Source organism: Leptonotus elevatus, chromosome 9, assembly GCF_054856555.1.
Source record: "Leptonotus elevatus isolate MCC_2025b chromosome 9, RoL_Lele_1.0, whole genome shotgun sequence".
Classification (NCBI taxonomy): Eukaryota; Metazoa; Chordata; class Actinopteri; order Syngnathiformes; family Syngnathidae; genus Leptonotus; species Leptonotus elevatus.
Genome location: NC_141247.1, coordinates 19,979,931 through 19,994,603, shown reverse-complemented (window position 1 = coordinate 19,994,603; position 14,673 = coordinate 19,979,931). Strand labels below are relative to the sequence as shown.

The 14,673-nt window shown below is 39.9% G+C and overlaps 2 protein-coding genes across 3 annotated transcripts in view; both read left to right on the top strand.

Annotated features, from left to right (window-relative positions):
• The first annotated feature begins 324 nt into the window (after positions 1-324).
• Positions 325-5,131, top strand: nsdhl (NAD(P) dependent 3-beta-hydroxysteroid dehydrogenase NSDHL). Its single transcript, XM_086085078.1, has 7 exons — positions 325-495; positions 599-760; positions 960-1,106; positions 1,183-1,311; positions 1,545-1,687; positions 2,933-3,035; positions 4,139-5,131. Exons 1-7 carry the CDS (start codon positions 475-477, stop codon positions 4,469-4,471), a joined length of 1,038 nt encoding a protein of 345 aa, XP_085941204.1. The 5' UTR covers positions 325-474; the 3' UTR covers positions 4,472-5,131.
• A 2,035-nt stretch (positions 5,132-7,166) lies between these two features.
• znf185 (zinc finger protein 185 with LIM domain) overlaps positions 7,167-14,673 on the top strand; it is a 22,472-nt gene continuing 14,965 nt past the window's right edge. The window contains exons 1-12 of one of the 2 annotated variants that reach the window (XM_086084178.1): positions 7,167-7,352; positions 8,092-8,150; positions 10,441-10,555; positions 10,633-10,749; positions 10,837-10,863; positions 10,965-11,018; positions 12,621-12,668; positions 12,759-12,830; positions 12,916-12,996; positions 13,089-13,145; positions 13,761-13,865; positions 13,943-14,230. In XM_086084178.1, the coding sequence (XP_085940304.1) occupies positions 8,141-8,150; positions 10,441-10,555; positions 10,633-10,749; positions 10,837-10,863; positions 10,965-11,018; positions 12,621-12,668; positions 12,759-12,830; positions 12,916-12,996; positions 13,089-13,145; positions 13,761-13,865; positions 13,943-14,230 (974 nt within the window). In that variant the 5' untranslated portion in view covers positions 7,167-7,352; positions 8,092-8,140. The remainder of the gene's footprint in view (positions 7,353-8,091; positions 8,151-10,440; positions 10,556-10,632; positions 10,750-10,836; positions 10,864-10,964; positions 11,019-12,620; positions 12,669-12,758; positions 12,831-12,915; positions 12,997-13,088; positions 13,146-13,760; positions 13,866-13,942; positions 14,231-14,673) is intronic. The other variant, XM_086084177.1, reaches the window with a different exon arrangement.

Sequence of the window (14,673 nt, the reverse complement as noted above, 5' to 3'; positions counted from 1 at the left end):
TGGAAAGAAGCGACTCGATTAGACGGATAGAAGAATGCAGGAACAAAAATGTGTAACTAAAATACGAGAAAAGTACCAAAACAAATCATCCTGCGTTGATATTTATTGTTTTTATGAACGTCACAGTTGTGTCTGATAACGAAAACTTCATTATTTTATTCAAATTAAACATTTTACTCGCCACGCACCGACAGGTTCAACTGAAGGGACGGAAGACGTATCTGATTGGTCGAAATTGTGGCGTTCTTTTACGTTTGCGATACCTGATTGGCTAATATATCACATCATCCAGTTGCTGCCCAATCAATGGTAATATCTCGCTCAGTCCATTCAGTCAGTCAGTCAGGTAACCGCACACACGTTACCTGTTTAAAATCAACTTTAACAAAGCGTCACGCACTCATTCGTGGCTGCCCGTTGTGTTTTAAAACTACACGACAAAACCGTTACCCTTTTCCCTTTTTTGAGCTGACAATGGCCACGCGTGTTCGACCGGTGAGTTCCATATCATTGTTAGTTTGTTAGTTTTTCCTCATCAAAGTTTTTGTGCCGCTGCTTTTCAAACGCAAACGACAACCACACCACGTGTTTCTTTCAGAGTAATAAGCGCTGTGCGGTCATCGGAGGCTCGGGTTTCCTGGGCAGGCACCTGGTGGAGAAGTTGGTGGAGCGTGGCTATACCGTGTCTGTGTTTGACATTCACCAGAACTTCGAGATGCCCGGCATAACCTTCCACCAGGGAGACCTCTGCGATTTACAGGTGAGGGCTCCATCCTCCTGTACTGCAGACTGCTTAAGGTGAACATTTATTAAGATATATCCCAGTGCAAACTACCCCCTCCCAAATAAGCAGTTGAATCTCAGTCAAACAAGTGTTAACACGACTATCTTTCCGTAGCTGTATATTTTGTGAATACCCGACAAACCCCTAAAATATCCGTTATGTTATCTTCCTCCAGGCCCTGCTGCCAGCACTGAAGGGTGTGTCGCTGGTGTTCCACTGCGCCTCCCCATCACCCGCTAGTGACGACAGGGAGCTGTTTGAGAGGGTCAACATCCATGGTACCCGCACTGTCATTCAGGCCTGCACTAAAGTCGGCGTGCAGGTGAGACGAGCAGGATAAGAGGTCACCAGTATCGGGGATAAAGTACAAATGTGTCTTATTTTCCTTTTGTTGTCAGAAATTGGTGCTGACGAGTAGTGCCAGTGTGGTGTTTGAGGGCTCTGACATAAAGAATGGGAGTGAAGATTTGCCCTATGCCAAGAAGCCCATTGACTACTACACAGAGACCAAGATCAAGCAAGAGAAGGTAGGTGACATGTTTAATTTAGCTTCAACATCTTTTTCATTCGGGACACATCCTCATTTTCATTACGTGCTTTGCGGCAAACAAAACTTGGCTGCGTTATTCAGCACTTGTACTGCTGCCCCATTTCATCCAACATCAATTAAAAAAAAAACAAACACTTGACAACACTAGTTAAAAATAATGTCATCCTTGAGCACTTTCCTTCATTTTGTATTTGTGTGTTTGTGTCCTAGTTGGTCCTGGAGGCTTGCGACGAGAAGAATGGTTTCCTCACCGTTGCCGTCCGTCCCCACGGCATCTTCGGACCTCGGGACCCGCAGCTGGTCCCCATCCTGGTAGATGCAGCTCGCAGGGGCAAGATGAAGTTCATCATTGGGTGAGTCTGAGTCCAGGGATTTTTCTCGTCCGTAGCAACGTCCATACATTAGTCGGAATTATTGTCTTTGAAGGCTACTGACCAAACATGATTTATCGAATATTCTCAAAAGCATGCGTCGCTCAGTACGCACAGAGTCAAGCTGAGCTTCTGCTGGTTGCTTAATACAATATATTAATTAAAGGAGACATACTCCCCCCCCCCCCCCCAAATTTTAATACAGTAACCAGGTGTCTTAGTAACATGTCTGTGATGTTTTGTCAAGTTATGCCAAAGATCAAGAATTATAACACACATCACTCTTGCTATTTCTTATCTTGCTGAAATTAGACTTTTCCGTATATACAAAATCCCACCGCGCTGATTTTCCATTCAACTCATCCACAGCATATTGTGTTCTATTGCTATAAAAACACGAAACCTACCAAAAGAAAGTCTCTTCTTTCATCAAAAAAGTATATTTCTATCTGTTTCGGTTTTTGCAGCAATTAGCATTAGGATATCGCCAAGTTTCATCATTATTCACAAATCTATTTAGAATTCTGAGAAATGGAGTTTTTTTTTCAACATGGTCCTGGCTCATTTCCTATGCTCTGCTGCCACCTGCTGGCCGTTTGTGTAATAACTACAATTTCTTCAATCGTTCTTTGCAGTTGAGGCTGCATCAAAGCTTTCTGTATGCTATAGCATAAAAATAAACATTAAAAACGTATAAATACGTCTTTGGGACACTTTAAACATTTAAAATAGAACATATTTATACGTTTTTGGGAGCAAACGAGTTAAGAGTAATACCGTGGGAAACTGTGAAATCTACGTCGCATTAAACACATCAACGTCAATGGTGAAGACGGGGGGGGGGGCGTCCTGTTTCTTTTTCCCGGGTTTTGGCTTTTGGCTGCTGTGAAGACGCACAATTCATTCAAGTGAAAGGACCCGCTGCAGCAAAGTGCACACTGTGGAGTATAACACTGCAGCAACAGGGACAGCAACAGGGTAAGCTTTTTTGGGTGTATTTCTGTACTTGGTACAAAAAAGTACGGTATTATCATGCTGACCATGTACTAGGAATAGTAATTTCGTAGTACTGTACATATTGATTAGGTACAGATTTAGCTGCCATTAATCCCCCCTCCCCCCCGGCTTCCTCTCCAACTATAGGTTAATATATCACAACCTTTTGGCTTTCTAAAAATAAAAGTATACTAAAAGATTTGTACCAGGCTTATTCTGTGTGTTTTCCAGGGATGGCACCAACCTGGTGGATTTCACCTTTGTGGAGAACGTCGTACACGGACACATCCTGGCTGCTGAGCACCTGAGACCCGACTCACCAATATGCGGAAAGGTCAGTGGGAATAAATGTAAAACGTGCACATTAGCGAGTCCCGACTACAGTATGTTGTGAGATAAACCCGCTACGTTATCCATTTTCACTCAATTGGACCAAAAATAATTCCCTCCAAATCAAATTGTTGTTCTGTTTATGCCAGCAACATATAGTGAGTGACGAGTTCTCGTTCACCATTTTTAATTCCACTTTCAGCCACTAGATGGGGGCGCACTACTGTTTGACACTGTACATTTAAAAGGAAAGTGAAAACAGGAAGTATTTAAAGTTCAGTCTAGTTTTGGCTAAATAAGGACTTTAAATTTCCCCTTCCCCCAAAAGCAAAAGGAATTCACTATAAAATTCTTAGAGTGTACCCTCTTCTGAGTTTTTAAGAAAGCGCTTCAAATTGGACCACAACAACAATGAATATATTTACTTTATGATTGCATAGTTGTTAATGCCTTATGGGAAGATTTGTTATTCCCTAAATGGCAAACAAAGACAAAAGAAAATGTTGTATATGGTATTTCTGTAAAAGAGTCATCCCATGACATACTACTCATAATTCTTGCAACAACAAAAAAAAAATTGTACATAAAAATAGATTCTTGAAATCTAAACCAAATTTCTATGTTTTCTTAGTTTTCGTCATTTAAATGTATGAAGAAGAAGAAATGCAGGGAAATTGTGTAATTTAGTGGAGGGATTTAACCTTGCTGATATCCCCTAGCCGCCCCCCTTTTTTTCTTTTTTTTCTTTTTATTCATTTCAAGTTTTTTTTGTATTGTGTGTTGTTTTGGGAGATTTCTAAGCTTGTCTGTTACCATTTCTAAAACATGTGTTTAACAATGTGCCGAGCCAATATGTTCTGTACATTTGAAGTTAAATGAATACAAAAGGCAGAAGTGTAATTTTTGTTTTTGCTAAATATGAATCGAATGTTAAATCCTCTGTAATCCTGCTTTTTACACTTACGCTTAAGTCCATTTGTGGCAAAATTGAGACCACATCACATTCTTACTACACTATACATCATTTTTAGGTGCCATTTTTGTTTGATCATCTGTCACGTGGGCTTTCGCATGCTGAAATAAATGTGACTCGTTTGTTTTCACCAGCCATATCATATCACCAATGATGAACCAGTTCGGTTTTGGGACTTCATGTCGGAGGTGTTGGTCGGTCTGGGATACGCCGCGCCGCGCTACCACCTGCCCTACGCGCTCGTGTACGGCCTGGCCCTTTTGCTTTGGCTTCTGTCTCTGGCGCTGCGCCCCCTGGTGTCATTCAAACCTACCTTTACGCCAATGAGAGTGGCCCTGGCCGGAACCCACCACTACTACAGCTGTGAACGGGCCAAACAGGACATGGGCTATAAACCGCCGGTTGGCCTAAAGGAGGCGATCGAACGCACGGTTCGAAGCTATCCTCATCTCAGACAGAACGCATAATAGGAGAGTTACAGTGCACTGAATGGACAAATCGAAACGGGACAGCATTTCAAAGTGCCTTGCAATGTGGGGAGCAATTGTTTGCCTTTCAGCTGTAATGTAACATTTGTACCAGCAGGTGGCAGCAGGCGCACCATCCGCACCTTCACAATCCAAAGAGAGTCTAAAATACTGGTATTAGAAAGGTAATTATGCTTATTCAAACTGTAAGGGTGGAATAAATTAACGCTGTTTAGTACGGATGCACGATGATTAGGATTATGGGTAAGATTAGCGATGTAAAGAATTATTCAAATTTCAAAGCATTTGCAAAGTACTTCATCCTCATTAGATTGAAGCAGCGTTGTGGGTTGGTGGCTCTTGTTTCAAATGCAAAGTCATGAAATAAAAATTGCAAGATATGTTGACATGGTTTCCTATGTAATAGCCAAGATGGCAGTCCACAATACACAGTTACCATGACGACAAGTGTGTATCGAAATTACGGTTCCTATTCGGCGTTGTAGTGAGTTTGAGTAGCAATGCTGATTCCCCCCTTTTTTCTTTCCTCTTTTATTCACTAATGCTTAGCTCAAAATATCAAATTGGCGCTCTTCCCCAGAGGAGAGGAAGCTGTTGCAGGAGTGTACTGTACTTCAATAAAATGAAGGTCACGATGTTTTCTATTTTCCATCCCAGTTTCTGCATTTTGCGTAGCATTTGATCTCCCCGTTGCTCTATTAACAACAATTTCCCGTTGGTGGCAAACTATTGTGAGAGATCAGCAGGTGTGGCAGGAAATTATCCAATATGACTTGATTGGTCTGAAAATGATTCATGAAAAAAATTTAAAAAAATCTTTGTCTATTTATGCATGGAAATGATCTAGTTTCACTTGATTGGTCAGAAAATGAGTTCCGGCAAATTAAGGTATCATTCATCTAATTATGCCAGGGGCATCTCTCACAAGATGGTGGAAGATAGTGTATCCACCTGTTGCCATTCATATAACAGAATATCTTTGTGTTCAACTAAACACGAAGTAAAGTAAATTGTGACATCATGGCCAGATACTTCTCATTCTTTTGACTTCTCCTCGAGCATTACGTCATCATAGTTGAGTGCTGGAGTGGCAGCCACTGGCCGAGGCCGTCAAACTGGTTTGTAGCTTAAAGGAAGGGTGGGGGGGGGGCAGATCCAGCTGAGACAATAGACACGAGCATTTACATTTGTCATCCGAGTGAAACTTTGCTGGCTTTCGCCATCTGGCTGCGGACCCGTTGTGTCATCGAGTCACACCCTCTTCTGTGTAAAAGATTTTCTGAGAGGGGATGATTGTTTTTGGAGTATTGGTAGAAAAGTTGTCCATTTTATGGGTTGTCATTCTCAGGCCTCCATTTTCTTTTCTTGTTTTTTTTTCTTCTGAAAAGCAGAAGTAAAAATGCTAGTAGCTAGTAAAATGCTAGCTATCTTGCCTCAATGCTATCAAGAAAATACAATTGCTAGCTATCATAAACGGGCTAACTAGCTAATCAGAAAGAAAAAAAACCCACCTTGCCTGTACTGTATGTGCTTTTTCAAACTAGGCAGATCATTTTTGAACACCGAAAGCTTGTGGATTTTACATTCACTACAAATAATTCTTCTGCTTACAACATTAATAATTCTCTTTAATAAAGCCAAGGATGGGGAATGTTTTGCTTGCTGCATCATTGTTGTTGATGATGCTTCTTGGTTCACCTCTGTTGCTGCTGTCCCATTTTTTTTTGTGGTTTACCTTATAAGACCTCTGATCTAAATCAGTCAAGCCCCCAAACATGGTTGACTTTACATCTTTTTTTTTTTTATTTAAGATTAATGTTACAATAGTTTCGGATTTTTCGTTCTAGTTAATTTTTATTTTGTTTTTTAAAATGTACTTAGTAGTTTTAATTAGATTTTAGAGCAGGTTTGTTAGTTGTTTTTTTGTTTTTGTTTTTTTAACTTTGTTTTAAATTAGTTTGTACTAGTTTTAGTTTTAGTATTAGTCTTGGCTTTATTAAAATAAATGGAGTATTTGAGTGCAAGATGGGGGGGAAAAAGGGTCCCAAATATGTATTGTTAAATAAAAAAAATAAAAAAATCCCAAATAACTTTTTGACCTTTCTTTTTCTGTACAGCCAAACACAAATACAGAAAAAAATCTAAATATTTTGTAAATAATGTTCAGAATAATTTATTCCTGAAAGCTTGTGAGTGAAATAAACTCTCAAGTATAAAAGCATTAATTTGAGTTATTTAGTTTGCTTACATAATCTATAATAACCTTGCGTCAGAGGTTGAGAAAAGTAAGAAGTCGATTTTGACAAAATAAGGAGTTAGAAAGTACAGATATCTTGCAAAAAAGTAAAATAAATACTTAAGTACAGATACCAGGAAAATCTATTGAAATGAAGTAACAAAGTATTTGTACTTTGTTGCCTCCCACTTCCCAAAGTGCCGTAATACTCAAGGTACCTCACTACCTCTAATCAGTGTTTATGTTAACGACGCTTGCTCCCTGTTCAGTGAGCACGAGAGCAATTTTCGTTGCTACGCATCAGCAATGCCTCTGCCCTTGTTGTCTCCCCCCCCCCCCCCCCCCCCAATAGACAATCGGCCACATGCAAGGCGGCGATTTGCTTGCTCACTCCCAAAGAACAAAGCGAATACCAAGCAACTTGTATTAGTCACAGTGGTGCAAACATATCGTGCGTGCTCCACCCCACACGTCTTGCACTCCTTGACTGGCTGGGCTTGTTAGTGCTCACGCCCGTACCTGTAGCTCAAGACACCTGTCAGACACAACCCACTTTTCAGCTGGCACGTTGAGCGGGACACTACCCTGTGCTAGGAGCCCGTTTGGATAAGAAAGTGAGACCAGGTCGGTACTGTCGTTTTTTGGGTGCTTGCCGTTTTAGGGTGAGCGATCAAAGTCATCTGTCATTCGGCGCGAATGGTTTTAAGTCAGTGTTTGCCATCTTATTTTGCTAGTCATTTCTTTGCCACAGTTTATGAAGTTGTCTGTCCAGTTCCTTGTGCCTCTTAAACACACTTCATGAATCAGTGAATGTTTTTATGCGGACTTGTGTCTTAAACCATGGACAAATATGGATTTTGATGCCCGAACTAATTATTGTGGGAATGATAATCTCGTCAGATAGTGAGGGAGTAAATTCCAACTGTGTCATGTTGTATTTGCTCAGGGAATTTCACCGTAAGTGTTTTGTAAGCGTCAATAAGAAAGACATTCACAAGTCCTTTTTTGATATTTCTTCAATTTTTGGGGGGGTATTTTGACTGTAAATGGGTTTAAGCAGTGGGTTGCCTCAGATATAAATATGCTTAACACAAATTATTCTGTTGGCAGTTTTTTCCTCACCAGATGATTCTTTATAATATTGTGTCAATAGCGGCTTTTTTTTTTCTTTTTGGGAAGTGGAAAGACAGGCTCCTCTACATGTCTAAAGGATGAGAAAGGAATTCCTCTCAGAGCATATGTTCTATTTTTTTGGGCGGGAACAAAGCGTGGGAAGGCCGATTCCTATCAAAACAGTAATCCGTTGGCTAATCTGTCGTTTGTGCCCTCCCTTTTCTGAATGTGGCATGCGCATTTTTTTTAGGTGGCCAGATAAGAACCAGCGAAGCAGCAGCAAGAGAAAAAATCAAAGCATGTCTACTGGTGAGTAGGAAGGAAGTGTTTTGCCCAATAATGGGTTATCACAGCCACAGGGTGTGTCTCATACTGGGAATGTTTTATTGTCTGATTTTACGCAAAGGGCACATACTTTCTATTATGCAGCCTAGAAGGTAAAATTCTTTAAGGTTCAAAAGTGTTTTCTACACTCTAAGAACAGTTGGGTTAAAAAAGGAACCAACCCAATTTGTGGAGTTGATCATTTGACCCAACTTTTTAGGTTACCGGTATTCATTTAATCCAGAAAGTTTGGTCAAATGAATAACCCACAAAACAACCCTAAAAATGGTGTTGTTTTACACAAACGCCACCCCAAAATTGGATTGTTTTGTGAGTTATTGTTTCTCCCTAACTTTTTGGGTCAGTCATTTAACCCAAAAACTCGTGTCAAATGAATAACCCACAGGAGAACCCCCCCAAAAATAGTTTTGCTCAAAAGCCCCCCAATATCAGGTTGTTTCGGGTTTTGAGTTATCTATTAACCTGAAAAATTGGGTTACATAAATAACCCAAACATGTTTTGTACTAAACAACTCGACGGTAGTTTTTTTTGTGGGAGAAAACACCAACTTTTGGGGGTAAATTAATACCCAAAAATGTTGGGTTAAATAACCCAAGAAGGGTTCATATTTGATCCCTTTTTGACCCAATTTGGGTTATTTTAGACCCAACAGTTTTTAGAGTGTAAAGTATTCTTGTGTACACCATCAACATGCACCTGAAAGCAGGAGCAATTAAGTCAGCGAGGGCAAAGGGATCTTCGCTCAGCCCCATTACCACCTCTCGGAGGTGTCCAGCAGGGCTCTGTACTTGGTCCAGTTGATTTATATAACCCTTAATCACAAAAGATCCTCAAAGGGCGTCATACTCCCGCAGTTGACAATTATTAACGACATCCCCTGAACTTAACCCCAACACTTCTCAACATGTGCATATAATTCATGCTATTGCCAATAGCAGTATTGGTAACCTTACACATTTTCAAGCCAACGACACAATCATTTATGCATCCATCTCCTCCCCCCACACTGCCCTGTATCTGCCACTGACAACTTTTACTTAACATTCAAAACACTCTTTCTAGTCTACAGTTATCACGGAGTATAAGCAAAACTAAACGTGCGACCTTCAGCAGAAACCTGCCTCGAGACCCCCCCAGCAATATTTTGTCATGGTTCTTCTGTTCAATTCGTCACTTGCTACAAATAACCGGGAATCTGGCTTACACTTACACACTCTTCTCTCTAAAATTAGAACCAATTTAGGTTCCCTTTGCGTTAATCCTGTTGAACAGATTTTCCTAAAGTGCTTCTCGCTAAAATGATTCTCCTCCAGTCTTAAGCAAAACAGAGCATTGCGGCAGCAACTGGCTGAGATCTGGCACAATGTGCAGGACTTAGCCATTAGCCTTCATGACTTTTACAAAAAAAATGTTTTAACATGTTAAGAATTACAGCCAAGGGCCTCACAGATTCAGGGGTTAGATTATCGGCTCTGGCCTTCCTGCTTGGAGTTTGCTCTTTCTCCTGCTACTTGCACTTACTTCCTCTCACATTCCCCCAAAAAACAAACATGTATGTTAATTTCATTGAAGGCTCAAGTTTCCTTTTGATGTAAATGTCACTCTAAAAACAGTTGGGTCAAAGATAACCCAACTATCGGTCAAAAATGGACTACTTGGGTCAATTTGACCCAACTTTGAGTAAAAAAAAAAGTAAAACAACTCATATATATATATATATTGGTTAGATCCTTTACTTGGGTCAAAAAAATTGGGTCATTTTGTATAAAACAACCCAAAAAGTTGGGTCAAATTGACCCATAAAATGGATTGGTCCATTTTTGATACCCATAATTGGGTTACTATTGACCCAGCTGTTTTTAGAGTTGGATTTGTCCTGCTTTTGACTGCCGACCCGTTTAAGATTCACTCATCATCACAAATAATTGTAATTGTAAAAATGCACTCAAACCCACATCATATTGAGAGGTGTTTCTCATTGATGTAAGGAACACTCTAAAAACAGTTGGGTCAAAAGTAACCCAATTATGGATAAAAAATGGACCGATTCACTTTATGGGTCAATTTGACCCAACTTTATGGGTTGTTTTATACAAAATGACCCAAATTTTTTAGACCCAAGTCAAGGATCTGACCAATATTTAGGACTCAAAGTTGGGTCAAATTGACCCAAGTAGAGGATCGGTCCATTTTTGACCCATAGTTAGATTATATTTGACCCAACTGTTACTAAGTCCTTTATTTCCTATTCAGAGGGGAAAGCAACTGTGTTCCAAACCACCAAAGTCAGGACCAAGCTGAAGGGTGACTTAAGCTGGATGAACCGCAACAGTGAAGCTGAGGATGAACCTGCAGATGAGAAGCCATGGTAAAATCCCCCCCCCCAGCCCACCTCTCACCTGATAATCTGAACAGATTGAAACAAGTCATTGTATGTTCATGCAGGTTGGCAGAAATAAGGGCCCGGCATGAGAACGGAGCACAAACCAGTCCCGTGTCTTCACCCACTTCCACTGCGCCGCCCGCACCACCCGCGCCACCACGCAAGTCAGACAGTGAAAAGTAAATGACTTGTCATATCACGTATTTCATCATTTGAAATACACGGGCAGGATTTGCGCTGATATCAAGTCTCTGTTTTGAACTTAGGTCAACAACATCTGGATTCACGATCAAGTAAGTAAAACACAGCGAGGAACTAATGAAAAATGGATGAAGAGATGGTCAGTTTTTTTTACAGTGACACCTTTGACCCACAATTTTTGTTCTTCGTACAGAGGTGCTTTCAACAAGCCTGCGTCGTCTTCTACGAGCACTTCCAACGGCATTAGGTAACATTCTCTGATTAATACACTTGCTGGCATCATCTAATAGCATCAAATAGTCGAGTTGAAAAAGAAGACAAATTAAAAGTCTTGCCTTAAAGATAGACCGCTTGTGCGACTTAATCTTGTAGACGGACCCGATAGCTGGCGGCTCTGCTTTTCATTCTGCTTTCAGAGAAGTGAACTGCTGCTCTAGTGGACTTGTAAGGCAAAGCTTTTAATTTGACCCACCAGAGGGACGTTACAGACTAGCTGGAGCAACCAGTTCATAGAAATGCAATCATTTAGCCGAGTCGGGCTGCTAAAGATTGCGCTCATTTTTCCTTATCGGCCAGTTTCACCCGTTTGTTTTCGTTGTTTGGCTGTTTGGCTAGATGCTTGATAAGCCAAGTGTTAAAAATGCAGCGCTCACAATGCTAAGCTAGCATTAGCATTGTGAACTAGCTGAAATTAGCCTCAACTGCTATGTTGGTAGCATGAGTTATTTGTAATGACGTATTGGTATAAAAACAAATGTAATGTGTCTGAAGTTTTTTTTTATTTGAGTATGTACAATCCATTAATGGTCAGAAAGTGGTAATAACTTACCTGTCGAGTGGAAATGTCGCTAATTCCACCTCACTTCTGAATCGTCATTCCTTTATTCTGCTTCAGTTTGTTATTCATTCTTTTTTTCTTTTTTTAAAAAATTCTATTAGATTTTATGTTTTTAACAGTTGTATTTACTATTTTTCGTTTTAACCCCCATCTGTAGCAATTTGAGATTTCTTTAAAATCGAATGTGCATAACAAATTAAATGTATTATTATATATAGATATATCAGTATTAGGGGTTTCAAAAATGAGTGTGTTTATTTTGAGTTAATTTAAAGTTCCTATAATGCCACTCATTGTTCTAACGCGCGATTAATGACCACCCCTTTCTTGGAAAGCCTGTGCTGGGGAAATTCCAGTGGCAACGCAGCAGACACATCCACGTCAAAATTTAGCAGTAAAAAAAAATCATAATAATGCATATATTTGGGGAGTCAAGTTGTCTTTTACAATTTAAAAAATGTGCAGAATTTCACAAGTAACTTCATGTTAAAGTAATATGAAAAGAAAAGAAAAATGCACTGAGATGTCACTAATGTCTTACAAATGCAATTATGCCATCTAGTGGCAGAGAAGTGACCTCAACACAAATCAATATCACACTCGTTTTTTTTACAGTACAGTGCATCTTCTTTTTTTTTTACTTAATTTTATGAATTACTATCAATGACTAAAAGATGCAGCCATATTTCTATTAGCTTAAATTGTTTTCCACTTTTTAGTATGAAACTTAGAATTATTGTACATTTTATTATACATTTAGAACAGATATAAAATTTGTGATTAATCGTGAGTTAATTATTGAACTTGTGTGATTAATTAGGATTAAAAAATTTAATCACCTGACACCCCTAATCATCATCATTATTATTATTGTTATTGTTATGAAAAGAGATTCCATACTTTGCGCTAGTAAAATTGTTTACAGCTCTACTGCGAGAGCTGCTGTGTACACGATGAAGGGTCTTGTGATCTAAGCTTTTTGTCATGGTGTGTTGTGTTTTGTTTTGGCAGCGGGACATCGACAGTCACCAAAACACATTCCGAGAGCTACAAGAAAATGTAAGCTAACTAAGCAGTTGTATTGACTTTGAGCAAGCGTGAATATGTTTTTGTGAGATGTGTGCGCGTGTGTGTGTTTGTGGTCTTTAGCGCTCCCCACACGGTGAAACCCTCTACTGAGAACTTGGACAGCAAGATTAGTAGTGAGGAGCAGTTGAAACGGTAGGACACGCACGCACGCACGCTGTCCAATTCAAACCTTACCTGCTGAGAGATCGCATTAACGCCACGTTGGCTCCTTTTCCAGCACGGCAGCAGCCAGCAAAACCCTGGACAAATCTGCCGCCAGAGAACGGTCTTATGTGCTCTCTGCCGCTAAGAAATTTGAGTATGTCTTGACTTTCTGCAGCTTTGGCAAAGAAGCGCTTGCATGTTCTGCTCTTATAAGACTTTTCTATGTATTTCCAAAAAATTACACAGGACTCAAGCGTCTGAAAATTCAGTGGCCAAAGAATCACCACCATTTGTGGCTAAAAGGTACATCGTATTGTAAAATGTCAGATATATAACTTTTGGGGTAATGATTACACTGATTCATCGGATATCTTATATAAATATATAATAAATATGTGGCGCAATCTTATTGGGTGACGAGTGTCTTGATTGAGATCCTCAACTCCCTTCAACACAGTTCTTTGGCACTAAGATGCCTCAAATTGGCACCAAATTGATACTTGAAGTGATACTGAGCACCAAAACAGCAAAAAAAATTGGATCGACCCGCCTTTTGGGTCAATTTGACAACTTAAAAACAACCCAAGTTTTGTTGTTTTTTACTCAAAAAAATTGGGTTGTTTTGTACAAAACAAGTTGGCCCAATTTTTTGTGTTTGAAAAACAAAACAAAAAAATTGGGCCGTTTTGTACAAAACAAGATGGCACAATTTTTTGTGTTTAAAAAAACAACTTGGGCTGTTTTTAAGCAAAGCAACCCAAAATTGGGTCAAATTGACCCAAGTAGCGTGTCGGTCCAATATTTTGACCAAACTTGGGCGGTTTTTGACCCAGCATTTTTAAGAGAAAGTGCATTATTCAAATGCTAATGTTTACCCACGCCGCGTGTGTGTTTGTTGTGTGTGCTCCAAATGTGCAGGGTGGAGATCGTAGATGATGCCGATGTAAGCGTCGCGCTCCCCTCCCCTGTCATCCCCATGGAATCTGTCACATCTGTGCCAGAACCACCCAAGACACAAAACATGTAAATCCTCAGCCAATTGTCTCTTAAGCAGTCTTTCCTTCTGTCAATTTGTTCAATTGCCCGTCTTATATTAACAGCGTCGCCTCGAGTGTCAAGACAGCCGTCGTCACTTTTAATGAGCCTGCGAAGGTGGAGGTGTTTTCCCCTGCAGCCGTGAAAGAAGACCTCCCTTCGCTGCCGGCTGTGAAGGAGGACCCCTTTGAAGACATGAAACCGGACAGCGCCAAGGGGGCCGCTCCGCTCCCTGAACTCATCGCCGATTATCTTCACGTTGTCTCCACCCATTCGGAACATGACGATTCGGGAGTTGCCGACACTCATCTCGTTACAATCAATGAGGAGCCAGAACTTTTTGAAAACTCAAGGTTGGAAATCAAAGTTTTAATCTTAGTTTTAAAATGTGATCATTATGATAAAGAGGACTTCTTTTTTTTTTATACCAATAGTAATTGAACCAGGAAATGTATTGGTCAAACACCTGTTGACAACAGAAAGTTGTGCAAAAGTACTGAAACTTTAACAGTTGGTCAAGTGCATTCAAAAGTTAAAGGGATACTTGACTTTTTTTTTTTTTTTTACATTTTCAGCACAAAAAAGTTAATATTTTGTCTAGAATGAATTTGATAACTTTATTATTTTTCATGTACAATTAATACCTTTAAAATCTCATTTTTACACTTGCTGTCGATTGAAGATGACATCACCTGTGCTGAGGAAGTAGCTAACGACCAATCATGGCTGTTTTCTGGGTTTGGTCAGCAAACTGAGCCATGATTGGTCGTTACCTACTATGTAATTTTTAAAGGTA